General features: G+C 43.0%; 1 protein-coding gene across 5 annotated transcripts; it reads left to right on the forward strand.

Annotated features, from left to right (window-relative positions):
- Positions 1 to 10,785: 10,785 nt before the first annotated feature.
- NIPAL3 (NIPA like domain containing 3) lies at positions 10,786 to 27,742 on the forward strand. Of its 5 annotated transcripts, none has more exons than XM_069803117.1 (13): positions 10,786 to 10,806; positions 12,843 to 13,250; positions 15,633 to 15,701; positions 15,786 to 15,957; positions 16,067 to 16,126; positions 16,838 to 16,983; positions 17,775 to 17,871; positions 19,116 to 19,251; positions 19,922 to 20,010; positions 21,514 to 21,577; positions 22,600 to 22,694; positions 23,394 to 23,589; positions 26,179 to 27,742. In XM_069803117.1, exons 2-13 carry the CDS (start codon positions 13,152 to 13,154, stop codon positions 26,219 to 26,221), a joined length of 1,266 nt encoding a protein of 421 aa, XP_069659218.1. In that variant the 5' UTR covers positions 10,786 to 10,806; positions 12,843 to 13,151; the 3' UTR covers positions 26,222 to 27,742. The 5 variants fall into 5 exon arrangements, with proteins under 5 accessions (XP_069659218.1, XP_069659217.1, XP_069659219.1 ...); XM_069803116.1 differs by lacking the exon at positions 10,786 to 10,806 and adding an exon at positions 10,809 to 10,950; XM_069803118.1 differs by lacking the exon at positions 10,786 to 10,806 and adding an exon at positions 10,873 to 10,892.
- Positions 27,743 to 27,770: the final 28 nt, after the last annotated feature.

A 27,770-nucleotide genomic window follows, 5' to 3' on the forward strand; every position in this document is an offset into this window, starting at 1 on the left:
GCCAGGAGTAGACTTCTTTTGCAGCTCGAGTACTGTGGAGCTTGGTACATTATGCACTAACGTGGCTTCTCCTGAAGCCTCTGGCATTTACACTGAGTTGTGGGGTATTATAGCGATTCCTTACAGCTACTCAAAACTGTCAGGATGGTTTCCAGATTGTTGTCTCAGCATAGGTTCAAAGGGACCTACCCAGAGCTCTTCGAAGGGAGACTAACTAGTGTCCTGACACCTGTTTAAATTGAACATGCCTTAAGAAGCTCTGAGTGACCTGAATTTGTGTGTGATGGTGCTCTGCACCCTGGATGATCAGAACCAAAATCACCAGCAATGTCTTTCCTCCCAGTTCAAGGCTCTTGTACATGGAGAAGGCCGTTTTCCAAATTTTTCCAAATTTAATCCTCTTGTGGTTTGGGACATAAACACTGTCTGGCCAGAAACGTAGTTGCTTTGCTTGCAGAAATCCATAGAGGTCTGTTTCAGAAAAAGAAAAAGGGCTTGTGAATGCTTTTGAATTGACTTTACCTGTGGGTAATTACCAACAAAGGAAAACCCACATTTAAAATCCAGTTGTCTCCATTGTGAGTGATTCTAATGATACAGCTGTAGGCAGTATTAGGGCCAAAATCTGGGAGTGTTTACCAATTGTAGGTAGGTCTCTTTGTGACTGCCCAGCATGTAAAGGTTGCATTTACACAGACGCCAAGGACTTGAAACTCTTGCAGAAAATGTGGCTTTGTGTGTTTAGCTGCTGTCTCTAGACTTCTCCAATGTCAGCTCTAAGCATCCATTTTTGTTCAAGTCGCCAACTGAGCACAGAATTTGAGGTGGTGCTGCCAAGACACCAAAGGAGCATCTGCATGGCAGCCTCTGGAAAGCACTACAGAGAAAAGGAGATGTTTCTGTGGCTGTTGCTGCTGGGACTGCAGGGTGGGCTGATGGCTTTGAGCTAAGGATGACTTGAAGGATCTGTATTTCAGTTCGTTCAAGCCTGCAGATAACTGCTGGAGCGTTTGTGCCCTCCTGCAGCTTGCACCAAGCTCAGTGTGCAGCACTGTTGTTATGCTGCTAGCGGTCCCCGAGCTAATTAACTTGGACAGAGGTGCCAAAAGTCCCTGGGGAAGCAGGTCACACTGCTCTTCTGGAGTGCTCAGCTACCTGCTGCAGTCACTGCCCTGGTGCACACAGCAGCTCTTTGACAAAATATATATAGAAACACATTTCATCCACAGCTCCTAAGAAGCCTCACACTCAAAGTGAGAATTGCTCTCCTTACAGAGTCAAAAAACCTACGGTGCCAAAGGCTGTATGAGTTACCCAAAATCACAGAATAGATCACTGGTGAAATGGGACAAAGGAAAGATTCTTCAGATTCCCAGGATGAAGCCTTACCTCCTGGAACATGGTCTGGGATTTAAAGCTTTTTATTGTTGGCTGCTGAAATTGACTTTTTCTAATCAGGCTATAGTTAGAGAAAACATCTAATGGTCCAGGCTAATTCAATGATGTAAGTGGAAGAGTCCAGTTCACGCACAAGAGTGGGGAGGTAGCAAGATGACACGTGCATTAAGATTCAAACACAAAAAGCCTGATGCTTTTTCCCTGGTTTTTTTTCGTATGTTTCCTATTGTAAGCTGGTGAAATGCCTACAATGTCATGATGTTTAACTGGCTTTATTTTAAGATAGGGTTTGGTCCCAGAGCTGAAGATGGCTTTAAGGACAGCTTGAGACACTGTCTTCTTGTTTCTCACTCTGTTTTTTTCTCCAATATTTGTAAATTTTCAGCTGTCAATGCCTCAAAAGCAGATCCTCCAGTTACTAGACATAAGTTCCTTTTTGCCTGAGTGAGAGCAGTGACCATGTAAAGACTGCAGGATCTGTCCACCTTTTTCTTCTCAGATGTCTCTTTGTCTATAGTCATAAATTATCAGACACTGCCATCTTTTAAATAGATAGTTTCCTGTTCTGCTTCTTGTAGGTTAGATATTATCTCCTACAGTAAATCATGAGTCAGTGATTAATTCAAGAAGGCCGTTCCCAGAAGCAAATTCTTACAATGTTAAAAATAATATGATGCGAATCCATTACAGTATGATATAGAAAATAATTATGGCCTGCAAACTAGTTTAATCAACTTAGAACATGCTGGGGCAGATACTCAGTCAGAGTGAGTCATTATAAGAAAGTTCAGAGTCTTAGCGTATAGGTTGTGTGAGCAAACATGATTACCCCATGTCAGCTGAGTCTCGGTAACTCTGTACGTGTGCTCTTTGCACACCCAAATTGTGAGGTAAGACATGTTTGTTTAAAACACCTTTGCTGATGTTTAAACTGTATCAAATTACTATAAAAGCATGAATTGCTTCAGGAACATGCATGCAGCCAGTTAAGATGTCTCAGCTGATGAGTGGCAGCTTATTAAGCTTATTAAATTTTGTCGTCTTCATTCTGTCTTAAACAGCTATGCAAAGTCATCAAATATTATAAAGAGTCAACGTGCTCTGCCTTACCACAAAGTGGATGTATCTTGCATTAAAGTGCAGTTTAAAAGGGGACAGCTCACTAGGAAATGGCTGCAATGCGGACATGTTGTGCAGAAAAAGACAAAAACTCTCTCTAAAGAATAACAAAAGAATCCAAAAGTAATCACAGTTATAGCAAGACACCATTGAAGGGACAGAAAAGTCCATTAGCACTGCATATATTATTATAAACTATCTGATAATTGTTAATAACACTTTGTGTTTTGTTAGTATCTTCTGTATCTCAAAACGTTCTGAATTCCTGTGGACTAAAGCTTACAACACCCCAGTGAAGCCTGGTCACCGTGGCATGGGTGGGGAGTATCAGGCACAGAACAGTTAAGTGACTTACACAAGGGTGAATCAGCAGGAGGTTCAGGAACTGAACCTGAAGGCTAGGTCCTTGGCTGATATAAACTGGCACAGCTCCATGGCAAGTGGAAGGGCACAGTCAATTACATCAGTTGTACGTACACAGACCTGATTCCCAGCTCTGAGGTTGAACCTCAAAACCCAGCACCTGTTAAAGACGTAACATTCACCTGCCTTGAGCTTCTTGGCAGAAGTTCCCTGTAACCAACCAACGCAGGTCAGATTTCTGGGATGAAAACTCACGGGATGCTCTGGGGTCTTTCAGTATCAAAGCTGGTGGATGTGGCAAGGACACGGGTTACTGCCATCCCAGTGTCAGGGATGCATTCTTGCTCCCTTGGTATTGAAGAGTTATTGCCCGATGTGTGCTCAAGGTTCACAACAGCACGCGGTACATCTGCAGCACAATCAGAGGTAAGACAGCAGATCATGCAGAAATATCTGACCTAGCTTCATGCTCGTTTGTTTAGATACTGGTGTCAAACTGCCCACAGTGGCACAGACCTCAAAATCATCAGGCACAGAATAAGTACCTGGTGCAAAGGTCTGGGCTGTTGCAGCTACCCTGAGAGCTGCACCCAAACTAGGTAGGTTACAGCTAGTTCTAGTGTCTTCTGGAACATCAAACATCACTTCACAAACATTATACATTAGCTGTGACCCGCCCCCATCCTTGTCCTCCCTGGCAAATCTACTTACATAGCATTGATTGTGTGCTGGAGTGGGGATTTTCTCAATCGACCTAGCAATGGGGTGTTGAAACATGCTCGGGTTTTCCTTGCTGAAGTCTTGCTTGGGCTGAAAACATGACAGGATCTTGTAGGCATTCGCAGCTGGATAGTTGGAGATTTTCTTGCATGTAGTGCATGGAACCTGGAAACAGAGGGAGCAAGGAAACTGTCAGTAGCTGAGCTGGGAAGTAACCATGGCCTGGAATTTACCAAATCTAATTTTTAAGGACAGATCACCTTTTGCATTTTAAAAACAGCAGAAACTGCTACACAGAACTGATGGCCGCAAGTTCTATGAGATGAAATGGGGGTGAGGGTGACTTTTTCAGGTACCAAGTTGCATTGATTTCTTCTTTTTTGGGGTGGAGATTCTCATCAGCTTGCAAAAGAAACCTTAAAGACAACCTTTACATCTTTTGTTAGAGAGAACAGATGCTCAAATTATTCACTTTAGCTACAAATTTCAGATAGCTTAGTACAATATTCTAAATGAGTCCATAGAGTGAGTGTGTGTGTGTGTGTGTATCCTTCTTTACACTTTAGTAACTTAACAACAGCTTTGCCAATTTTGCTTGAAAAGGTTCATGCAAAATTAAAAAGGACCACCTCTGGGTGAGACTGAGCAAAGGAAATTTCAGCCCCAGTAGAAATTTAAAAGATAAGAGCATATGAAAAAGCAGCTTAGAAGAGCTGTTGGACTTCCACCTTAATTATAACTGTCTGACAATGAGAAATCATTTTCCCTCTTGGCTGGATTTTAGAAAAATCCCCAATACAACCCTAAATAGGTATTGCAGACATAGTCAACAGAGTCAGTTAAAGACCAGATCCATAGTCCACTGAAGTCAATACAAAGGCACTAGGTGGCTTTAGCAGCTTTGGAAATCAGTCTGAAATAAAATACTTCCTCTTACCAGTGAAGGGAAGTATGCTGTTCCTTTCTTTGACAATGAGGTGCCGTTGATCTCTGCAGACTGATGAGTGACACTATAGAATCCTGGGCCTTGGATTTCATTCTAGCAAGAGAAATATCACACGTGTGGACCAAGCTGCATTAGTTACCTCTCTCCTGGGGCAAATGCAATGAGACACAGGCCCAGGCTCACACCGATACCAATGGGACAGCTCCTTTCCCCAGTACGTCCCTGCTCTTCATCTTTCTGAGCGTAGACCAAAACATACCGATTCTTTCAGGAACAACTCTGAGAACAGTGATGCTGGAGCAGAGCAATGGTCCATATAGTCCATATGTGTCCATATATATCTAAACAACTTTTAAACCTTGCTTACAATTGGTCTTACTGGCCCTTATGGCTGTGAGTTCCACAAATAAACTACTATTAATTATTTTTTAAATTTGTATATCTGTTGCTCCAAACAGCTTTCATGGTAAATTACCATCCCAGTTTACAAATGGAGAATGAACATGGTTTGTACAATTACTTCTTTCTTTCAAGTTTAAATTTATTGTTTTTTAAGTTTATGCTGATATCCTTCTGGTTTATATGATACGGGAGAAGCTCACTATTTCATTTTTGTTAACTATCTCAAATACATTTCAATCCATCTTATTTGCCTTCTCTCTAAATTAAACATCTTCAGTGTTTTCATTCTTTACTGGGACTCTAATGATCATATCTCTTATTTCTAAATTGAGTCTGTTTCTGCCGTAACCTTTTTTCAGAGTCAGGGTGGCCAGAACTAAACATAACATTCCAGCTGAAGGTGTACCAGCAGCATAAATGATGGTATTATTGTATTTCCTGTACCACTGTCCAAGTCATCACTTGCACTCCCAAATTGTAATTGTGCATTGAGGTAGATGTCTTCCTTGTTTCAAAATTATAATCTTTTAATGCAAGTCTCCTGTTGCATGGAAAACTGAATATTTCTGAGTATCGGGAAGATCAAATTTCTCTACTGTCTACATGGCAATTTGTATAGACTGGGAGCCACAGCAAATCTAAAATCTCACCTGTAACATCTGAGTGGGACTTAATTAATTCAGCATGTGGGCAGAATGCATTATTTGCAGTCACCACACCTTTCCTGACTGTTCTCTTTCTGGGCTTTTCAAAAAGAGGACTGGGCGGGATTCTATTTATAGAGCCAAATAAATCAGAACCCGCCTGTGTCATACAGAATACCTCCAGCTTTTCAGACATGGCCCCATGAAGTGTTGAATGCCCTTGGTAGCATGCCCTACTTCTGCCAATCCCAGAAAAAAAAGTGGGACTTGGAAGGTCTGGGACCATACAAGATGAAAGAAATAGCTTTGTACTAACATAAATGTGAAATTATTCCAGTATGTAGGATGGAAAGAGCTGAAGTTCCTGATCTTTAAGAGCATTCTACCATTATGTGAACTTCTCTAATTGTCTTGTCTGCCAGTTACTAATGGCAAATATTCTGGAAGTGCCTGGAAGCGACTTAGTTCCTGTTCTGATGACTTCAGAGTTGGATTCTGACAGTAATCAGATGCCTCCCCCCCCAAATAATGTGTGCATAACAGTGAGGGAAAGAGACTAGGATGCATGGGATTGAAGAACAAGGCAATGTGCAGTTGAGAGGAGAAAAGAAAGTAGTTTGGGCATTATTCCACTCATGCAAAGACACGAGGCTGAATGAAGGGATTTGACAGTGTAGACTGTTTTTGCAGGATCAAGAAGGAGCAGGAAAGATGCAAGGTTGAAAGTGGGGAAATGGAAGCCTGCATAGGACGAGTGTATGGTTGATTAAAACCCACCATCTAGACAGGACCTGTGCTGATGGCCATACAGTAGCAGCAATCCTGGAATGACTTGCTCCCCCTTAAGAAACAACCAGAAACGGCAGAGAGAAGGGAGGCTCTTGCTCTGCTTGGTCTTGCAAAAGAGCAGACTAAAGGGAAGAATAGATGGGAGTGGGCAGGCAGTGTTGTCTACTGGAGAAGATGCTGTTGATTTACAGTGAGATCATGGGCAAATCACTTCACCAGTCTGTTTTTTCCACTGCAGCTGAGCTCTTTCTTGCTACATGCATGGACAAGTGTAATAGAGCTACTACAGTGCTAAAAATAATAAAACCCAAATATGTGCCACTTCCATTAAAACTGGAAGAGCATTGCAAGGGATCAGATCCCAGGTCTCCAGTTCTCGTTATGTGCACACATAATTCTTGCAGATTTGGCCTTCCTCAAAAAAATGCCACCTGAGTTATAAAGCAGATATAGTCACAAATAATCTTTTTCACTTATTTTTCTTTGTAGGAAAATGCTTCAGGACAAACCAAAATTTGAGGTATGTGATGCAACCCTGGGAGTTTCACCAGAGCTGCTCTGACTTACGCTATGTTTCAGTTCAGCCCCTGTGTGATACTCCTAGGATGCCAAACCTACAGGAGGAGATTTCTGAAGATGTGGTCTGAGGGCTTGTCCACATGGAGGAGGCAGGGATCCTGAGCTATTTTTTATCAACCCCCAGAACTAGAAGGAGAACAGACACTGCACTGCCCTGGTCTTCGGCTTGCATCTCCATGTGGCCCTGTCATGTGGAAGCCCTGCCACGTGCTTGAGGTTCTCCACCCTGTGCTCCATGGACAAGAGGGTTATGCTGAGGAAAGCAAGACTGGTCCAATTTGCTAGAACTGGCTATTAAAATTGCAGCAGGTTTCCAAAGCAGCTGATAAAAAACTGCATCTGCAAGCTCTATTCCCTGGTGTTGCCCAGGCTTGGCTGCTCCTGCTGACCAGCCTGCTGAGGCTTGGATGGAGTCCCATGCTCAGCCCTGCCCCATAAAGGGGAGTTACTACTCTGGCAGCACGTTCTTGATTAGTGCCTTCCGGGATAGCACGTGTTAAGGGAAACAGCTACCGAGCCTTTCTCCCATCCGATGCATCCAGCTCTGGGTTTGGCATCACCATCATCACCTCAGCGTTGTTGAAAGTAATTGGAGATTAGATATCTACACGCCCTTGGAAAGCTACCTCCTGCTAAAGTGACTGCACACCTCTGTGCCCTTCGAATCGTATTCTGGTAGTATAAGGGGGCACTGTGCTGCGAGGTAAGTCCATCAGAAATACCTTGCAAACTCCAGTGTTCTGGTACCCACAGGGGTGTGTGAAGACATTGGTAAACTGGCAGAGTTACAAAAGTGGGTCAACTCACCTGTTAGGTATTCTAGGTCAGGTAGTAAGAAGCAAATAAGCTCTTTACATTGCCTAAATTACAAGTGGGTAAACTTCATGTACCGGCATTTATCCCTGACTACCCTGCTAAAGGAATGTGCTCCAAAATGGCTTGTGCTGAAAAGGACACAGTCAACTGCTTTTGGTGGAGGAAACTAAGTCAGCAACCCCCAAATGGTCTAGCGTTAATGGATCTAATGCTTCCCCTCCCCTACCTGGTGCAGCAACTTTTCTCTAGGGATAAAGCTTAAGAAAGAATCAGCCAAGCCCTTGTGTAGCTTGTGGTTTGGCTTCCTGCCCGCTCTGCCCTTCAAGCAGGAAATTCTCAAAGGGAAGGGAGTGCTTTGTGAAGCTACCTTAAGACTCTGCCTCTTCTCTTTTAGTCAGAACTTAGCATCAGGTCATCTGGAACTCCTGGAAGCTGACCAGACAGACTGATGGCGCCTATAGAAGGTATTTAAGCAACTCCTCTACCTTGATCATTTTCCCTCATCTTTTGTCCTTTACGTCCTTGATTGCTGTTATTCAATCCTGAGATAATACACTCCTGATATCACTGAGATGGGAGAGACAAGCAAGGAGGAAGAGATCAAAGGAAGGAGAAGAAAGAGAAGATGCCAAAGGCAGAAGAAGAAAGAGGGAGGATGCCAAATACTTCCTTGATTTACCTACTTTACATACCCAGTACACAAAGTTTCAGAAATTCTTAATATACTTAATTTTCAGAGTTGTGGGGTTACCACGTAGTCACCAGGAGACTGCCAGCAGGGGCCAGGGGCATCCTCCTTCCACCAGCAGAGGAAGTAGCTTGAAAGCTGGATCCAGAAAGCCCAGGAGGCCCTCGGCACCTGTGAGTGTTGGCTGGACTTGAAAAGAAACCCGGCAGAGGGCAGGCTGGGAAACAGTATGGTTTTAAAATATCTTTCTGCTTCCCTCTGCTGGCCAGATAACAGATGTACCAATGTAATTCCTACAAATCGGGAAAGGATCAGGGTGAAAAATAGCAAAAGATAGGAGGGGTCATCTTGTGCTATCATTACACAAGCGTTAACTCCACTGATTTCTTTGAATTTGGTCCTGAATTTCAGAAGAAACACAACGTATATGTATATGTCCTAGAGAGCTCAAGAAGATTGGCAATGGGACCAGGGCCAAACCTGGGTGGGTGAGAGATGGGCAGATGGTACAGACGAAGGTACTGTATGTGGAGTAATTTCAAGGTTTAAACCAATAATATTGCATTACCATTTTTCTCATCCTGTTATCAGTTGTGATTACAAAGTTAATTTAACAGCCTTGATCTAAACTTAGTTGCTATTCTTGTTACAAAACAGGATAATTATGAGTTGCAAAAAAATTCAAAACAAAGACATAAACTTCAAACATTTTTGTTACTTACTTGCTTATACTGAAATCTCTTTGAGAATTAAATCCCTTTTCCCCCCTGAGTTTGAGATTCATTTCTAATGGTATTTATAAGGACTGGAGGAAATCTTGACACCTAAAAGGAACAGCCAATGACATTCTGAATATGGAGATACAGGAAACCTAACTACAATGCCAGCTTTCATTTTAAATAGGATGTGTAAGATAAAGGCAAATCTAACATTAATGCAGTATTCAAGTCAAGAAATCAGCAGTCATTTCTGCATTTAATTTCCCTGTTTTATTTAAGAAGCAAAGGGAAAAAAAGCACTTTGAAGTACTACTGTTGCTGAATGGGCTTTAAGGGTGACTCAGTGCTGTTACATCACTTTTGCAGGTTGTCCTCATTTACTGAGTCAGGCATCTTAACTCACTTCACGGGGCTGACCCTCTCTAAACAGAAAATCTGAGGAAAGGTGCTGAGCGCCCCAGCTCCTGCCAAACTTGGACACTAAGCTTCCCCTTGCCACCCAAAAAGCGCTGCGCTTTGCAGGCCTGGAATCCAAAGCCTTGCCTTGGCAGTGCTCTTGACTGCCAAGAGATGGTGAGGTGAAAGCTACTACAGGTTTTCAAATTGCATAGTCTCTCATAGACATACAGTGACAAGAACACTGATACCTCATTTAAACAAGCTCTGGTGTTACGACTACCAGTCACAGAGCTGCACTGGCAATAGTGTTGCGTTAGGAAAGCTTAAGCTGCATGAAAATATAAGTGTGCTTCTGACCAAGGATAGTACAGATCTTAAGATGAGCTCTGCACTGAGAGGGAAGGTTGGTGTAGGGAAGAGGTCTGAGTAATTGCTAGACAGGGCTCTTACAAGGGTGGTTGTACAGGACAAGGAGTTGGTCAGTGCCTCAAGGGAGCAAGGAGCAAAGAGCAAACTTTCCACTGTCTTGCAAAACACACAGCAACAAGATTATGATTTTGATAGCACTTATTCCCTTGTGCTGGTTCATCCCCAAGGAGAGCAATTTTGGACCTGAAACACCTCCAACCAGCTGCAGGTATAAACTGTTTCAGATGCCACTTCCTCTTCATTTCATTAATGAATCCTTGCTGTGCTCTGACAGAAAAACCCTTGCATGGTTGGGGTTTTCCTTCTTCAGCTGCAAAATGATTGTTGCAAGCGCTGTTCCTGTTCACTACATGGTACCGAGTGGTGCTTTTCTGCTCAATGTTCCTGTTCACTACACAGTACCGAGGGGTGCTTTTCTGCTCGATGTACCTCGTGCTCCTTCAGAGCATCCACGAGTGCCTGCGGAAAGGCAGGTATGCGTGTTACCGAGCTACCCCACTTCCAATGGAACAACTCTGCGTAGCGCCGCCATTTTGTTTCTGAAACAAACCCGTCACGAACATGAACGTGCAGCAGACGGGCTGAGGCTGGAAGGACTGGGTGGGTTTTCTACAGTGAGGTAACGGGTCAGCCATAACCTTTGTTTTCGCCGTTCAACCAACCGCTGCAGCGACTGCTGCCTGGGTACAGGCCGATGGTTGGGGGGAGGAAGAGGAGGGGGAAGGCGGGAAGCGGCCTGAGGAAAGACCCCTCCTCGAACTACAGGAAGCAACGTCACTGCCCCGCCCCGCCCCGGTGTGGCGCGGTGCATGTCGGGAATGGCGTCAGTCCTCCCCGTCAGGTAGCGCGGTGTACGCTGGGAATGGCGGGTACCCGAGCGGGTGAGGCAGTGCGGTGCGCGCCGGGGGTGCCCCCTCCACACACACCTCCCCGCTCCAGGTGAGGCGGCGCGGTGCGGCCGGTACCTGCCGGTGCGTCTCGGGACGCTCCGGCCCTCGGCGGTACCGGCGGCCGAGGGAACGCGTACACCTGGTTGCCGAGACAACGGCCCGCCTAGCTCTCCTCCAATCACTGCGCCTGTTACTTTTGGGCCCTCCGGCAGGCGCCCAATCACAGGCGAACTTTCAGAGCCGCCGCCGTCCGCCGGGTTGAGCATGCTTAAGGTGGCTCGGGGAGGGGGAACCTTGTTGCGCATGCGCCTTAAGGCGGCTCTGGCGGCTGGAGCTGCCGCTGCCCCCCCAAGACGGGGGAACGGACGGACCCCGCCGGGTGAAGGTGGGCTGCCGCGGTTGTCCCTGGGCCGGGGGCTCCGGGAGGGGCCTGCGGGGCCCGTCCCGCAGCAGGGCGCTGGCGCCGCCGCCCCGCCCGAAACGAACGGCGAAACCCGGTTCCTTCCTCCCGCCCGCCTCCTCAGAGCCCTGCGCCTCAGACGGGCTCGGCCCATAGGCTGGGCTAAAGCCCGACCCCCCGGCCCGGCAGCCAATCCCCGCCGACAACCGGAGCCCGGCCCGGGACTGACAGGGCTGGCGGCAAATCGGAGGGGCCGGGTAGGAACGGAACGCGGTTCCTGGCCGGGAACAGAAGTTGGGGGCTGAAGGCCCCGGGGCCGTGGGGGTGGAGTGCGGGGGTCGCTCCCTGAGGGAGCAGGTGAGTGTTCGGGACCGCTGGGACAGGTCGGCTCTGTCCCCTCGCCCATGCGGGTTTTCCCGGCGGGGTTGTGTGGGAGTTTGGGTCGGGAACAAACCGCCCTTGGGGTCTGGTTGCGGGTCTCGGTTGGGGAGGGCGGCTTGAGCCCCCGAGGGTGATGCTGGGGGCAACCCCTGCCCTCAGCCAGGCTCTGCTCTGCCCAGGCAGGGTTTCCTCATGGTCGGAGGGGGCTTTGCCCCCCACCTCCCCTCACAAAGGGGTGTTTTTAGCTTTTCGTGGCTAGGCGGTTGTGCTACCCCTGTCCCCCCCACACTGGAGATGCTGGGACAACCCGTGAGTTAAAGTAATCCCTTGCAGGCCAGGGTTGGCCAAGAGAGCTTGCGGTTCGTAGCCTGAGCGTGGGATGGGTCTTGCTACCTCAGGATGTGACCGCAGGCCAATTGTCCAGGGTCTAAGGGATGCTCAGCCTGCACCATTTCAGGTAGTCTTTGAAGGACACGTCACCTGTGAGGATCACACCCCTGCAATGTCCATACTCCAGTATCCCCCTCCATACAAACCAGGAGATGATGCTGATGCTCCTTGAGGCCTTTGGTGAAAGGAGCCATCGCAGTGTGCAGGGACCTCAGACAAGCTTGGTGTGTGCGTGCTTTCCAGATACCTGCAATGAGTCTGGCTCTAAGGAATTTAGCCTCCAAACTCTGCTCACAGCAATTACACTGAAATGACCTCTGTTTGGATGAAGAGCAGCACTGTCATCCCCAGCACATGGGGATGGCGTGACTAATGTAATGCTGCTTCCTGAACAAACAACAGAGGTACGCAGGCAGTAGAGAAATGAAAAGCAGGGCTTGGAGGACTTCAGAGGCTTTTTGATAAGAGCTTTCCAAATGGCAAGGCCTGATGTTAAATACCAGCTGAATATGTCACCCTTGGGGCCAGGCCAGTTTGCGAGCTCTTGTAAAGCAAAGTCTGTGCGATTTCTGTGTTTGAGACTTTGTAAGAAGGCATTTAAAATCTGCTTTCTCTGCTGATATGTGCAGCTGTTAGTTTGATTCCAGGGGGTTTTCTGTGGCCTGTCCTTCAGCAGGATTTCATTGCAGGTTTTGGACCATTGAGTTCATGTGACCTAATTCTCCTTTGTTTTTTCTTTTTCTTTTTTTTTTTTTTTTTTTTTTCCTTAGTGTCACCTTGGAGGAATATAACCTTGCTGCCCCACTGACTGGCTGGAAATATTGGCTTATCTACAGTTCTGCCTACAGTGCCTACCCTATCTCAGTGTAGCCTGGTGGGGGAAGAAAAGCAGCAGACAGGCTACAGAGAATTTTTTGTGCTTCACTGAACTAATTGTTGCTTGTCCAAGAAAACAGGATGTATGGGAAGAAGTGGTACCAAGTTACAGATAAGGTGGTTCCAGCAGGGTCCAAATCTCTTCTTTAAAGAGAAGTTCCAGCATCAGAGAGGCTGAAAAGCAAACACCCCAATCAACCAAAATGGAAGGAGGCAACAGTCCAAATCTACAACTTCAGCAACTCCCATTGGCCACAGCAGCGGTTTCTGTGCAGCCACACACTGACTCCTTTTCTTACAAGGTCAGATTTCTACCCCAGTCTATCCCTAGAAGGTCCTAACTATTCAAGTAAGCTGATAATGCCACTGTATTTTGCTTTTTTTTTGCTTTTTTTTTTTTCAGAAAGTGCACTATCTTTGTATTTAGCCATGCACAGTGTGTTATATGCTGTGTATATAAGCAGTGAGAGAAAGAAAGAGAAAATCTGTGTCTTGAAGAGCTAGATAAAGTGAAGAAAGGACTGGCAGTTAAAATGTGGATGTCTAAAGGTGGTTAAGTGCAATAAATTCTGCTAGGTGCCTTTTCAGGCTAACCCATACATCAGTAAATGAGATCAGATGTTCCAGTCTGCTGTATATTCAAGTACTTGAATTTCAGGTGGGTCAGCCCACAGGCATGCAGGGAGCCTGCAGCTGAGATGGGACATGTTGCTGTAGTTCCTCTTTATTTTGCAGCTGGGAATGGAGCTGTTCCCAAATCAATTTCATCTGAATCCCTGATTCTGAAGGTGCTGAATCGCAGCAAGAAGGTTTCTTTTTTTTCACTGGAAAAAGTACTTTGCTAAGAACACAGTCCTAGGTGTGTTATAAAAGTTGACCAGACTGATGTTGGCTTGCAGGCTTTCACAGTCCAGAAGCCAATCCCAAACCTGCTCTGCTCTTAGGGGCTTTTCAGCTGAGGCACCGTCTCCTCCATGTCTTCTAAACTGAAGTCCAGTTGCTGAACCAGTAAACTGTGCTGAGCTTCTCTGGCTACATCTGTGATCACTGTCGTGGTTTAACCCCAGCCAGCAACTAAGCACCACGCAGCCGCTCACTCACTCCCCCCCATCCAGTGGCATGGGGGAGAAAATCGGGAAAAGAAGTAAAACTCGTGGGTTGAGATAAGAACGGTTTAATAGAACAGAAAAGAAGAAACTAATAATGATAATGATAACACTAATAAAATGCCAACAGTAGTAATAAAAGGATTGGAACGCACAAATGATGCGCAGGGCAATTGCTCACCACCCGCTGACTGACACCCAGCCAGTCCCCCAGCAGCGAATCCCTGCCCCCCATTTCCCAGTTCCTAAAGTAGATGGGACGTCACATGGTATGGAATACACTGTTGGCCAGTTTGGGTCAGGTGCCCTGGCTGGGCATGAGAAACTGAAAAATCCTTGACTATAGTCTAAACACTACTGAGCAACAACTGAAAACATCAGTGTTATCAACATTCTTCACATACTGAACTCAAAACATAGCACTGTACCAGCTACTAGGAAGACAGTTAACTCTATCCCAGCTGAAACCAGGACAATCACACAGTGCATTTTTCTGCCAACTTTACTGTCTGTTGTGGGAAGATCTTTCAGGTGTTTTTGAATGAAGCTGCTTGGGTGAATCTTATTTTCATACATCCTGATAAAGAGATTTTTGTTCCACTGATAAGAACTTGAAATCTTAAAGTCCTTGTCTTACTATGTATGAGAAAATCAAGGACAGTATATTTACTGGTAAGGGAGGAATACGAATGTGAGCTCAGTTATCCCAAATCAATCAAAGTAAGTACTAGACTGTATCTTGGAGACCAGGACTGAAATGGAAAGTGCTAATGACATCTAATGAGATTTAGACAGTTGTTGGAAGAACACACATGCTAAATGGCCTGGCTTAGCCTCAGGCTCTTCTGTTCACTCCTAATGTACATTTCCTTTGTGACTCAGCCTGCTTTACATCCTTTTTTATTTCAAATTCTGTCTTTAGACCGTGAGAATTATTGCTGAGCTGTGAATGCTAATGTAGAAGGGGTTGGGAGCTTGCTAGGAGCTGCTACCAGTTGCCTATTACTTTGGAATAACTGGTTTGTATAAAAAGCAGCATAGAATCTATGATAATTGGGCTGCCCCATCAAATGGGCTAAATTACCTACTGAACCAGCAGATGTTATAAGTGGAAAAGAGCAGAATGTGACCTGCAGAATGCAGAGGTTCCTGATCTATACTCTGTTGAATTCCAGGGCAACAAACATCCTCATGAAAAGAGTTTTTCAAAGGGAAGAATGAGTGAATGGATCGTTGTGTTTAGATTTATCGTTGTGTTTAGATTTATCTTCTTCTCCTCTGAGAAACTGCAAAGAATGCAAATATATGCACACTACTTTAAGTCTCTTGTAGAAAGTGTCTGTTAAGGAAGGGTTATCTTTCACTGGAGTTTCACAGATTTGGAACATAGCCACAGGGAATTTACCTGAATTGCCCTAGATCGTGTAGAAAGGGAGGAAGATAAACAGAGATTTTATTGACAGGTGATCTAGGGACTGTTTTAAAAGTCTGCTCTCTTCCAGGTTGTGCAAAAAGCTCCAACTTCCTTCAGCGTCCAGTGGCTAATTTAATATCTGTGTGTTTACTTTGTTTTTACAGGAGAACTTGATTGGTGCATTACTAGCTATTTTTGGGCATCTTGTTATCAGTATTGCACTCAACCTCCAGGTGAGTATCATGAAGCAAATATTCATCCCACATTAAAAAGCATCAAGCATGGCAAAGCTTCTTTGCCTTTATTTTCTCTTCTAGAAATACAGCCACATCCGTCTGGCAGGCTCCAAAGACCCCCGAGCCTACTTCAAAACCAAGACATGGTGGTGTGGACTGTTTCTGCTGGTGCTGGGAGAACTGGGAGTGTTTTCCTCTTATGCATTTGCTCCTCTTTCACTGATTGTGCCACTCAGTGCAGTGTCTGTTATAGGTAAGGGGGAAAGAGACAACAGCCATACAAGTCTGAGAGCGTTCCAGTGTGAAATTGCTGATCATTGGACCGATACATAACTCACTGTTTCTCTCTCCTTTTTTTACAGCTAGTGCAATCATAGGAATTATATTTATTAAAGAAAAATGGAAGCCCAAGGATTTTTTGAGTAAGTTCCACAGTTCCTTTTCATTTTTCCTCTGTTTACAAGCCATTCAACACAGAGCATGGCCTCTCAAGAATCATAATTAGAGGGATGGCAAGATCTCCATTAGCTATACTACCTCTTCGAAGAAATGTGTCATCTCATCCACTGTTTGTTAAAAATGGATTTTTGTTTTTTGTTTTTTTCTGACTTGTGCCAAATCATCTGAAGCTCACAGATTTTAGAAATACATGGAAATGGTGTTTGTTTGCAGGATTTGAGAATCATGGTTCTCTGGGATGAAGCTGCAGCCTAGGGCCTTGACTCTGCAATAGTGTAGGCACAACTTAATCAGCTGAATTTCATACATGTGCAAGTGTTTGCAGAACTGGGGCATTCATTCTTCCATTTCCTAGAACATGGGCTGTGGGCAGTGCCAGGCAGGATAAGCCCCAGATACAGATCTCGTAGCTCCTATTTGTTTAGCAGATGTTACCTGGTATGAGCTTTTTTTCTCAATTCACAGAACACACATTGCCTAGGGTTTTTTTGGTTCTAATATTTTGAAAGTGGGACATGAAGGGCAGAGGAATGAGTCATCCAGAGGAATGTGCATGATGTCATTAATGGTTGCTGTGCATGTGCGCTATTAATTCCATGCATCCACACTAACCCACTAACTTTGTCCTCTTTTTTTTTTTTTTATTTTCTTTTTTCCCCCTTTGGTTGCCGAAGGGCGCTATGTTTTGTCCTTTGTAGGCTGTGGTTTGGCAATTGTTGGAACTTATCTGCTGATAACATTTGGACCTAATAGTCATGAGAAGATGACAGGAGAAAATATCACTAGGCATTTAGTGAGCTGGCCATTTCTGTTGTATATGGTAAGATGGCCCATAAAATGTGGGACAGTTTTCTGCTATATGCCTGATTGGGAGTTTAATTTCAAGCATTATTTTTCCTTATGGTTACTAGCAATATTCCTTGCACTTGCTAATGAACCTATGCCAGCTTTTCCCGGTATCAGTTCTACATTGCCTGTGGACACCTGCATGCACAGTTTGGAACCCTCCTATTCTTTCTCTGTATTATTCTGTTAGGACTTATATACCTTTAACTGAAAAGTTTTAAAATAGCTTGCTCTCTCCCTGACCTGTTGGCTTCAGCCTGTGGCAGTAGTGCTGATGGCAGCTGAGAGCAACTGTTCCAGAGGTGTCCAAATACTGTGCTTGCATCTGGGCTTTTTCTACACTGACTTTCTCTGGAGCCATCAATCTCTCATTGAAAATCTTATGAAATCTATCGTTTTTTAATGGAGATAAGTGTGGCCATTAAATAAGATGTGTGCTCCAGGGATCACTTAAAGAACCTCATTACAGAAAGTAGGCTGAGATCTCCGATGCGAATATTCAGTCAGGATTATTTGATCTGCTGCTTTACCATGAATATAATATCAAAAGTGTCCCATGTTTACTGTTCTGCAAGAGGCTATTGAATATCTCATCTAATTAGAATCTAAGATCATGCTAAATTTGATCTATAATTTTGTGGGATCCTCATTTTCCTTTGATTTGCCCTATTGTGTAAGTCTAATGTTTGACTGCCTCAGAATCCTGTTTACTGCCAACCCCATATATCCCACACTTTTTAATATTCTCATTTCTATCTTTTGTAGCTTGTGGAGATTGTTATGTTCTGCCTGCTACTCTATTTTTACAAGGAGAAAAATGCAAACTACATTGTTGTTATTCTTCTGCTAGTAGCCTTGCTGGGTAAGTTGATATGGACTTGTAAGATCTTCTAAGCATCTATGGCATGTAGGGAATTATATTGACCTAATTAATGTCATAAAATGCACCAATTTACTCCAGAAATGCTACCACTAATTAAATGAAGCTAGTGTCTTGCAGTGATGTTTAGGATCTTTGCAAATGACCTTTGAACAATTAAGACTTATTTCCCATAAGAATGAATAATATGCCAAATACAGAAAGCACAAGTTATTTATTAGTGTTTGTAATTTTAATCTGTGCATGCAAAGCATGGTATGATATTTTATCTGCTCAGTGGATGAGGAAGGCTGATTCAGTGGATGAAACAGAGGATTTGACCTACAAGAATCTTCTTGGCTCTGGGAAGATTTGCTCTGTGGCTAAAGAAATGATAAATACTCTGCCATGCCAGTATGTCCCTATTTAAATTGGGAGAGCCTCTGGGCACGGGGTCAAATGATGTTTTTGAAATCCTTATAGCCTACAGTGGATCTTACAGTGACTTTGAAAAGGCCGGTATTTCACTTGTACCTTTCTCCACATTAATCTGCTTTTTAAGAAACTGTGATCAATTAAACTTTAAAAAGGGTGAATAATAGCAAGGCAGTGACGCAGTCTGACATGCTGTTGAATCTATGTCACAGTTCTCTATTTTTGCTATTTATGCAGCTTCACTTACTGCAGTGTCGTCTTTTTTTTTCTTTTTTTTAACTGTTTGGGGCTGGATTTCAGTAACTGATGCCTCAGAGGCTGCATGAATTATAGAAAAAGCATCTATCCTAATTCTGAATGGCCCCGACTTGTGCACTTTCAAGAAATGGAAAGGAAGTAGGCTCGTTTTGATTCTTGTTTTGAAAACTTCTTTAGCTTTATTAACCAAGCCTATATGGCATCAGAAATTAAAATTTGTATATCCTTCCATCGTGTGATTGCACAACACTGTTTAAGCACTTAAAAAAAGCAGTAAATGCTCTCAGTCCTGTAGACAAAGGAACCGTGATACAGAAAAGTTAAGTGATTTATTGAAGGTCACTGTGTTGAAGTTGTTGGTAATAAAACTGGCAGAGTTCGCAATAAACTAGGCAGTTTGCATCCCTTGTTTGGCCTGGTAAAAGGAGGGTTCAAGTTCTTGCAGATCTTGGTTTTGTTTGCAGCTGCCTGTCATGTATAGAGTGGATATGCAGCATTCCTGTCCCATTGAACACATACCAGTGCTTCAGCTGAGTCTTGGTAAACATTCACAGGTTCCATGACTGTTGTGACTGTGAAGGCTGTGGCAGGCATGATTGTTGTCTCGATACAAGGAAACTTACAACTCGACTACCCTATATTTTATATCATGTTGGTGTGCATGATTGCTACAGCGATCTTTCAAGCAACGTAAGACATTCACTCTCTTTTTGACTATAACTGTGCTGGTTTCAGTGGATCAGTAATTAGTGGGCTGTTTGTTACCCATTCCAAGAATGCTGATTATATTTTAGGAGACCTATCCATTCTATTCTGTGACCTGTCCTCAAACACATGTCATAGGAGCCTGGGATAGTGGTGTTCTTTGCTTTTCCATGTAGTGCCAAGTAGTTTTAATTCCAAATTTATACATCATTTAAGTATTTGCAAAACAATGTTAGGAATGAAATGGTGGCAAATCGAATACAGTATCTGTGCGCTGGCTAAAATGAAAGTGCAGAATCAGTGTTGATGATATGTCTTTTTTTTCCTCTGTACCTGTAATAACATAAAAAAGCCAGTAGCAGCAGGGATAAAAAGCTATTCAAAATGTGAGCGACATTCTGGCCCTAAGGTCAGTGGCAGCAATTTCACTGCCTTTAGTCAGTACAGCCATAAGGCTTACTCTTCTATCATTTTTATTAAATCCTAGGGATGCTGCTGCAGGTTTAGTGAGAAAAAGAATAAAGTTTCTTAAATTTATGCATCACTTTTGAAAGGTGTTTCCAAAAAGAAAGAGACCTATGCTAGTCCATGATAACCGCTATACAATTGAGTATCCTTCCCAAATCAACCCCTGTTGTCTGTCATTGTATTGCAGATTTTTAGCTCAAGCCTCACAACTGTATGACTCATCTCAGATTGCCAGCATCGGCTATATCCTGTCCACAACAGTAGCAATCACAGCAGGTAACAGTGCACAAAACAGTGTGTTGGTCCTTTCTAGAAGGGCAGAAGATTTGGGAAAATAATCCTCACTTACAGATGGGGAAGGTGAATACTCAGCCAGATGATGACTTGTATTTTCTTGTCATCTTTCTTCTGCGGCTGACTTTGTTTCTTTTTTCTTTCCAAAAATGTGAATTATCCCATTAGACTCTGTTAAAATTTTCTGTTAAGTTCTGTCATTTTGTTTAAAGTGCATGGGAGCTTATGTTTGAGACTGTTACTCATACCATACTAGCGTGTAGAAGAGGGTGATGTATGCTCTTAGATGTGCAACTTGAATAGACAGCTGAAAGTTCTCCTTGTGTAATTTTATCTAGATTTTGTTAAAATGTATGTGATACAGTGTATAAGCATACTTGCTTCCTCTGTACAAAGGTGTTACAATTCTCTTCCTGATAGTCTTGCTTGCATTGTATCTAGAATGCAGCTGCTCACAGCTTTATAGGCATTTTTCTTTCTGAACAGTTTACTCCCATTTCAGCCCTTACCCACGTAGGAAAAGCTTTGTCTGCGTGAACAAAGATGAGCATTTCAAATCCCTTTAGGCTTCAAACCCGACAAGCAGCCTTTTTAAGGTTTTGTTCTCCTCACTTAGACATATGAGCAAAATTGGGGAAAACAAACAAACAAAAAAACCAAAACCCCAACAATGGAGAAAGTGCATCTGCTTGACAGTGATGGATACTATCTGTGTAATGCTCTTCCAGGTGTATAAGGGCTATAGCTTTCCATGTGTGTAATATGTGTAAATTACACATTGCCTTTTAATGCTCTTCTTCAATGTCATGAGAGAGTATGGCCTACTCTTTGGCTCATGTTTATTTCCTGTCATATTCCAAGCCATATGCTGCTATCCGATTCATCAGCTTATTCACTTCAATTAGCAATGTAAAGAGTAGGAGCCAGAATGGGTGTCCTGTTGACATCCAGGACACCAAGGACTCTTGTCATCTTATAGGTTTGAACTGTATATACTTGTTTGGGGTCAAGAGTTTGTATCCTGTTGTAGTTAGAGAGATCCAACTTGGTTTGTCATTCAGACTTCAGAAATACAGTCTCTCTTGTTTATGTGGTGACCACTGCTGTATGGTCAGAATTTGTCTCAGGCTTTATTAGCACAGTGACGTGCAATAGTACCAGCAATGTTTCCTCTGTGGCCCCCTACCCCAATATGGAAAGATTTGTACTAGTTGCTGTCCTGCTGTGTAGATTTACTTGCATCTATGTTAGTTACACCAGTATAATTATTTTGGTAGTGAAATTCTAAAAGATTTGTCAATAAATTGTGTAAAGTGGAAATCAGGCCACCTTTTTCTATTTTAAGATCATAAAAAAAAAGAGGTGCTGACTACAAAAATAGGAATCTTGCATGATTTGGTTTCTGGAGGGACTAGTGCTGGAGATGTAGCACTAGTTGCTCATGTAAGCTGGAAGAAAGATGTCATGAATGATTTCCTTTTAAAGGAGCAACTTTTTACTTGGACTTCACCGGTGAAGATGTTCTCCATATATGTATGTTTGCGCTTGGGTAAGTGTTTAAAGTTTCTTTGATAGAAAACTGGGAACTATTTCTTCATATGACTAAAATTTTTAAAATATGTATATATTGGCAGTACGTACTGTCTTGGAGAGGAGGAGAAACTGAAAGCACTTTCTCTGTTAGAGCAGACAAAGGCCCATAGAGCTCAGTATCTTGTCTGAGTGATGATGGATGCTCTAGAGAAATTGTATAACACTAGGTTATGCATAATTATACAACATTAAACACTTAATCCCTTACTGTACTGGAAATCAGCTTGGATGTTGAAGCAAATGGGCTGTTTTTCAAGCTACCTGCTCATGAATCTAGAAGAAATGCAGAATAACCAAAAGAAGCCATCTCTAGGGAATCTGTTTCAGGTTTTGCACCCAGCCTTCACTGAACTGTGACTGGACTTCTGGAGTCCTCTTTCTTAGGGCGTGGGCCCTCACACAACGCAGATACAATCAGTAAAACATTTGATGTGTAACTCAGTATTTAGTTCTAGTACATGTCTTAATGTGATTAGCCCTTCATAATCAGGGGACATTCTGAAATGTCTTTCAGATTAGTACAGAAAAAAAACAATTGGGAGATTAATGTTATGAACTGCGCCTTTCTCTGTCAACATGCTGTAAAAATCAAGATCGACAGTTGTTAGTGTGTTTACCTATGGGAAACTTTTCAAAGGTCAGGCTGCTAAATCCTGGAATTTCATCAAAGAAAACCAAATTTTGATATGGTTTCTTCCCCCTTTAGTTAGTCAAGGTTAATTAAATAATTAACATGAAAACTTTTCCCTGCGTTTTGATAAAGAAAAGGTGAAATTGTTCTGATTGCTAGGTGGATTTCAGTACTGTTGAAGAGGGTTATTCAGCTGAGACAGCTCCCTGTAATTCTTCGCAGTTCTTTCACTTCCAGTTCTGAATTCTTTATGGTGCTACATGATAGGCACTCAGAAGAAGCAACATGCAATATTACCTCCTCTCCCTTTTCACAGTTATCTCAGCAGCTCTTGTCTTCTCTCTCAGGTGCCTCATAGCATTTCTAGGTGTCTTCCTGATCACGAGAAATAGGAAGAAATCTGTACCATTTGAACCTTACATATCAATGGATGCTATGCCAGGTAACAGTAAAAATACAGTGGTTTATCAGTCTTTCTCTTTTAAGTATTGGGCTTCACAGTGAAAGCTCAAGCTTTAGGCTCTATTAAGTATCCGGATATATCCGGTGGCTGTGTTGTTTTCTAGTTTTTCCTTCTCTGGATTGTTTGCACCTTGTGAGGAGTATGTGCATGTTTTGCATGGAGCAGAGAAGAGGTGATGTGCTACTTGGGTGCCACTTATGCTGGGTCCTCTGACACCAAGGGGGGGTGTCATATTTTGTCAGAACAGCCTTGTCCAGTTGGTTGCTATCTGGAAGGATGAACTAGTTTGAGCATATGCTTGGGACTGGGCTTGGTCTTCATCCAGCAGGAAGAACTGATTATTGGGGAAGGCTGAGGTATGTTGCAAGAGGTAGAGGCCAGGGAGAGCAGAAATTTCTTTTGGGAAGTGCAGCTAAACTCTCTTTCTGGTGAGCTGTATAAATGATATGCAGCACTTGATAAATAACTGACTGCCATCCCTCATTCACTTGACGCTTATTTCTCCATTAGTTGCTTTAGAGCTAAGCAGAAAAATATTATGTCTTTCATTTAACACTCCAGGAACTGATGAGCCGCATATCACAAACACTGAGACTTTATAATTTGCTGAGTTACCAGAGTGCAGGAAGAATGCACCTTTGCTCCTAAGCATTTAATCTCTGTCTTTGCTCTTTTCAGGCATGCAGAACATGCACGATAAAGGGATTGCAGTTCAGCCTGACCTCAAAGCTTCTTTTTCCTACGGTGCCCTAGAGAACAATGACAACATGCCGGAAATTTACACTCCAGCTACGTTGCCGATCGTGCAGGAGCAACATGGTTCCAAAGGAGTTTCTGCTCCACCCTACCGGGTGCTGGAGCACAGCAAAAAGGAGTGAGTGACCTTTAAGGAACTGATTTGAATCGTCAGAAGTATGACCTTTATTTATTTACTTATTAAAATATAAGCAAGTGTAAAGCCAACCTTGATATAGTTTAAAGCTCGTCTCAAACTTAACTTTCAAGGCTGATTATTAAAATCAACAACTCTCTATAGTTGTGGAGTGGAAAGCATTCATCTTAGCAAGAAGTAATTCACAGTTCTCCATTGACGGCTGCTGTCTGGAAGTGTGAAATGGTGAGTGCAGTATTGTGGCAGTATGAAACCGATGAGATAGCAGATGCTGTGAAAACGCAGAGCTGTGGGTAGAGAAGTGACTGTGCAATTTTTAGTCCTGCTGGGAATGAGTTTATCTCCAAATAGGAAGTTTTCAGGAGTTGCTCACAGAGAGAGGAGGGCAGGATTTAATCTTTCATGTATAGAGACTGTGACGGATTACCAGAAAAGTTGTAAATCCTCATGTCTCTAGCGTGATCACCAAGCTACCTTAACATGGCAATAAAATGTAATTGTTTTCAAGCATGAATACTGAAACTTACTGTGTCTTTAGAGCAGCATAATTGGTTAGAGTAAGCAAGCTACTTTATTCCTTCAAAACGTGAATCTTGGGCACTTCCTGTACACCTGTTCTCTGACTAGTGTTGAACATATGCACTGACAATGTGAATTGTTTTTATAGCACCACTGGATTATATGGCAGCTTAGAACAAAGATTATTTGCCAGTTCTCTGGTTTCATAGCAGGAGCGTCAAGCTGGATTAAATGGTACACTGGGAACACTGTAAAGTATGAGAACAAGAAGAAATGAGAATAGTAACGTGAACGGTATCCGGTGGGAATTTTTTGTAGTTCTTGATGAGGTCCTAATTCTCTATCACTTTTCTTTCTGGCTGAGGCAGGATTTCCAACTTTGTTTAGTGGTCTTAAATGCTTAAAGGTGTTGACATTCCTTAGTTAAAAAGCTCAGTCTAGGTGTTGTAGGCTGGGGTGTCCCCCCCCCCCCTTTTTTTTTCTAAAAAAAAAAAAGGGGGCAAAAAGAGATACTAGTAGTGAATGACCTAAGAAGAAAAGAGAAGTGTGCATAGTCCAGCACTCAGTGAGGACTGTAAGAGTAATGGAGCATTGTGTACTCATAATATTTATCTTTCCAGCTTCCAAGAGATAGCTAGAAGCTGATACGAAGGGAGAATAGACACAAGGGGGGGAAACTTGTCAAGTGAAAAGGACAAAGTACAACATTTATTGGCATATGCAAGTTATACTGGCACTTTGATATCATCATCTTCTCTAAAAGCTGTTGTTTTGCTGGGAGACAGAATTTTAAGTCTACTCGGTGTGTCTTGGACTGGATGTGTAGTGGAGTGTCTCCAGGACCTCAAAAGACTTTGTTTGAAATGAATAGTGCTTGTGTTCCATGCATTTTTAAGTGGTTACTCTGATACCAAGGGGTTTGGGAGGATCTTGGACTTGCAACAGTGGCTTTCTGCATTTTTTTTTTTAATTTTTTGTTTTTAAATTGACTCATGGCCAGTTTCTGTTCCCACTACTAAAAATTCTCAAGAACTCCACTGACTTGTATATAGTTATTCTAGATTCTTACTATTGTATATGACAACAGAACTGTTCTTTTGCATATGTTTGCCTTGCCAGCTATGAATACTAATTCAATCTGGAAATACTTGAGATTGCTTTGGCATTTTTGTGCAGCTTAGAAAAATTATAATCTTTCCCCCCTGCAAAGAGTAGATGCCTAGTGGCTGCACGTGTACCTATATGTGAAGTTTCTTCACCAGCTTGGCATGTCTGACAATTCAGATCTTATCAGTGGCATCCCGTACACTACAGCTTATGAAACCTCAAGAAATAACAGCTTTTCTTTTACCCTCAATACTTTTTGTGTTTAAGTAAGATAACAATGTTAATGGACTAATACTGCCAGAACATTAATCTTGTTGGAGTTGCAGTGACACTGATTTACTACCTTTGGCTTTGTATCCCTGGTAATCAATTGTTTGTGAATTTATGTGCAGCTTTTGTTCATTAACAATACAAAACAAAGTAGTACAGGGGAGGCGGAATGGGAAGGGTACAAGAATGCTGGCTTTTCTTATCTCTTCCCTTTTAATCAATAGCAGTAGCTGTTTTGACCTATTAGTTCTGAAACCACAGAAACATACTGCTTTAAAACAAGCTGTGCTAAACCATGCATAGCTACAGATTCCACTTTTTACATGGCAATATTCTCCGTGTTTAATTATTACAGTTGTTGCTGTGGTATAAAATAATCAGAAGGGCTTAAATGTTTTGCTGTTAACTTCTATTATTAGGATGGTCCTATGTGTAACAGAATGTAGTTTTCCCAGTTCTTAGTTTCTCAGTAGTATTTAAAAACTGCAGTTGACTGGTGTGCAGACTTTGTAGCTGGTAAATGGCTGGTTAGGTTTTTCTCCTAATCATAGAGCCTGACATCATGAGAGACAGAGTGCTTTGCCAGGGGGAGAGCGCTACTCTGATGCGGAGCCCCTGCTTGTACTTGTCTTTTTTGGGCTGCTCTCTGGCCTGATTCAGTGATTTTTTTTGCAGTATACTGCCTGGATTCTCCGCAGGCCTACAGCCGGAGCACTGACTGACTCCTGGCCTGACCTTCCTCTCTGCCAGAGAGCCCTCAGTTGTCAGCATGTGGCTGTCTTCTGCTCTGAGTGAAGTTTCCTCCAGCCATAACCTGAGCTTTTCTATTATTGTGCTGTTTTGGCCCTTTTCTTTCAAAGACTCTAAAGGCAAGAGCCTTGCTCCAAAGCTTTATATAACCATGTTTTATTTACACAGTCTGTGTGTGTTTGTCATTATTAAGTAGAGTTATTTAGTTCCCTCTACCTGCAGTGAGACTTGCTTTTGGACACTTCCTGACAAAGGACTCCAAGGGAGGTGATGTCTGTTTCTACAGCACATAAATCACAATATTTTTGATTACTCCATTGTGCCACATCAGTAGAGCCTGACGTGTTCCTTGGCCTATAGGTCTCAACTCAATGCACTGATGTTGTAAGGGTTGCATTTTTGCCAGTCTGTGTTAGCCACTGAAAGCACAGTAGTAGCACTGCCAGACTGCACCTCGCTCCTGCTCGCTGCCTATGTTCAATACTTGAATTATAAAATGTGGAGGGTTTTTGTGTTTTACCTGCTTCCCCCTTTCTTGTTCTTTCTCCCAAGCTTCCAAAAGATTTTCTTTTCTGCTCTTCAGCACAGTCTTACAGCTGCCATCTCTGGTGCTGAGAAGGCATGAACAGGGCCCTAGAAGCCAAACATCTGTTTAATAAACTTGACTGTAGGACTTCTGCACTCTTTCTAACAGTGGGAGGGTATAGCTCAGGATTGAAATAAACTCCTTACCTCCCTTCTAGTTCAGAGCTTACAAGCTGAAAACAGGAAGCTATTGGTACCCTCAAATCTATACTTTTTACAGAATATTTGTTAGTCTGAGGTGACAATGGCCATGCCTGGGATTGCAGCAAACATTTACAGCTATTTCAGCACATGAAGAGAAAAGCCCCATGCCACATTCCAGTCCTTCTTGCAGCGTGAAAAAGAATCTTGGTGTACAGCACACTTTAACATACATGTCAAAACTTCAGTTTATCCAGGGCTGATCCCGAGAGAGGCAGTGCACTGTAAACAGCCGAGTATGCTTAGATTTCCAAATGTGCAGCATTTTTCAGAATCAGGAGCTGAAAAAGTATGCACAGAGATCAACTGGCTGCTGTCTCCTTTACTAACCTGGTAGAATAGCTCCTTGATTTTCTATCTCCTAGCTGCTTTATCAAATGTGAACTGACATCTATTGCCTCCACACTGTGTCGCTTTTCAGTGCACCAGAGCACTTAAGATGTTCTCAGTGTGTATCTTACATGTAACTTTATGCTGTGGAATACAGCTCGTGTGTTGGCTGAATGTACAAAATGATCTGCCTACAATATTCTCTTGTTCATGTTAAAATGTGTAAATAAATCAAGCTTTACAGTATTGGACCATAAGGATAACTGCTTAATTTTTCATAAGCAATGTTGCATGTCTATTTAATTCTATTTGTCTTCTAGGTGAGACCTTTGGAAATGAAACTTAATAAAAGATTGTGGCAAAACCTATAGAATTCTGGCCTGCTCCATACTCTTGGTATA

The sequence above is a fragment of the Haliaeetus albicilla genome, chromosome 16, assembly GCF_947461875.1.
Source record: "Haliaeetus albicilla chromosome 16, bHalAlb1.1, whole genome shotgun sequence".
NCBI classification, from domain to species: Eukaryota; Metazoa; Chordata; class Aves; order Accipitriformes; family Accipitridae; genus Haliaeetus; species Haliaeetus albicilla.

Excerpts from the sequence above, each read along its gene's own strand:
- NIPAL3 (XM_069803117.1), top strand. The coding sequence starts at position 13,152 with ATGGAAGGAGGCAACAGTCCAAATCTACAACTTCAGCAACTCCCATTG. Across the intron at positions 16,984-17,774 it reads GGCCATTTCTGTTGTATATG|CTTGTGGAGATTGTTATGTT; the intron begins GTAAGATGGCCC and ends TATCTTTTGTAG. Across the intron at positions 20,011-21,513 it reads AACAGTAGCAATCACAGCAG|GAGCAACTTTTTACTTGGAC; the intron begins GTAACAGTGCAC and ends TTCCTTTTAAAG.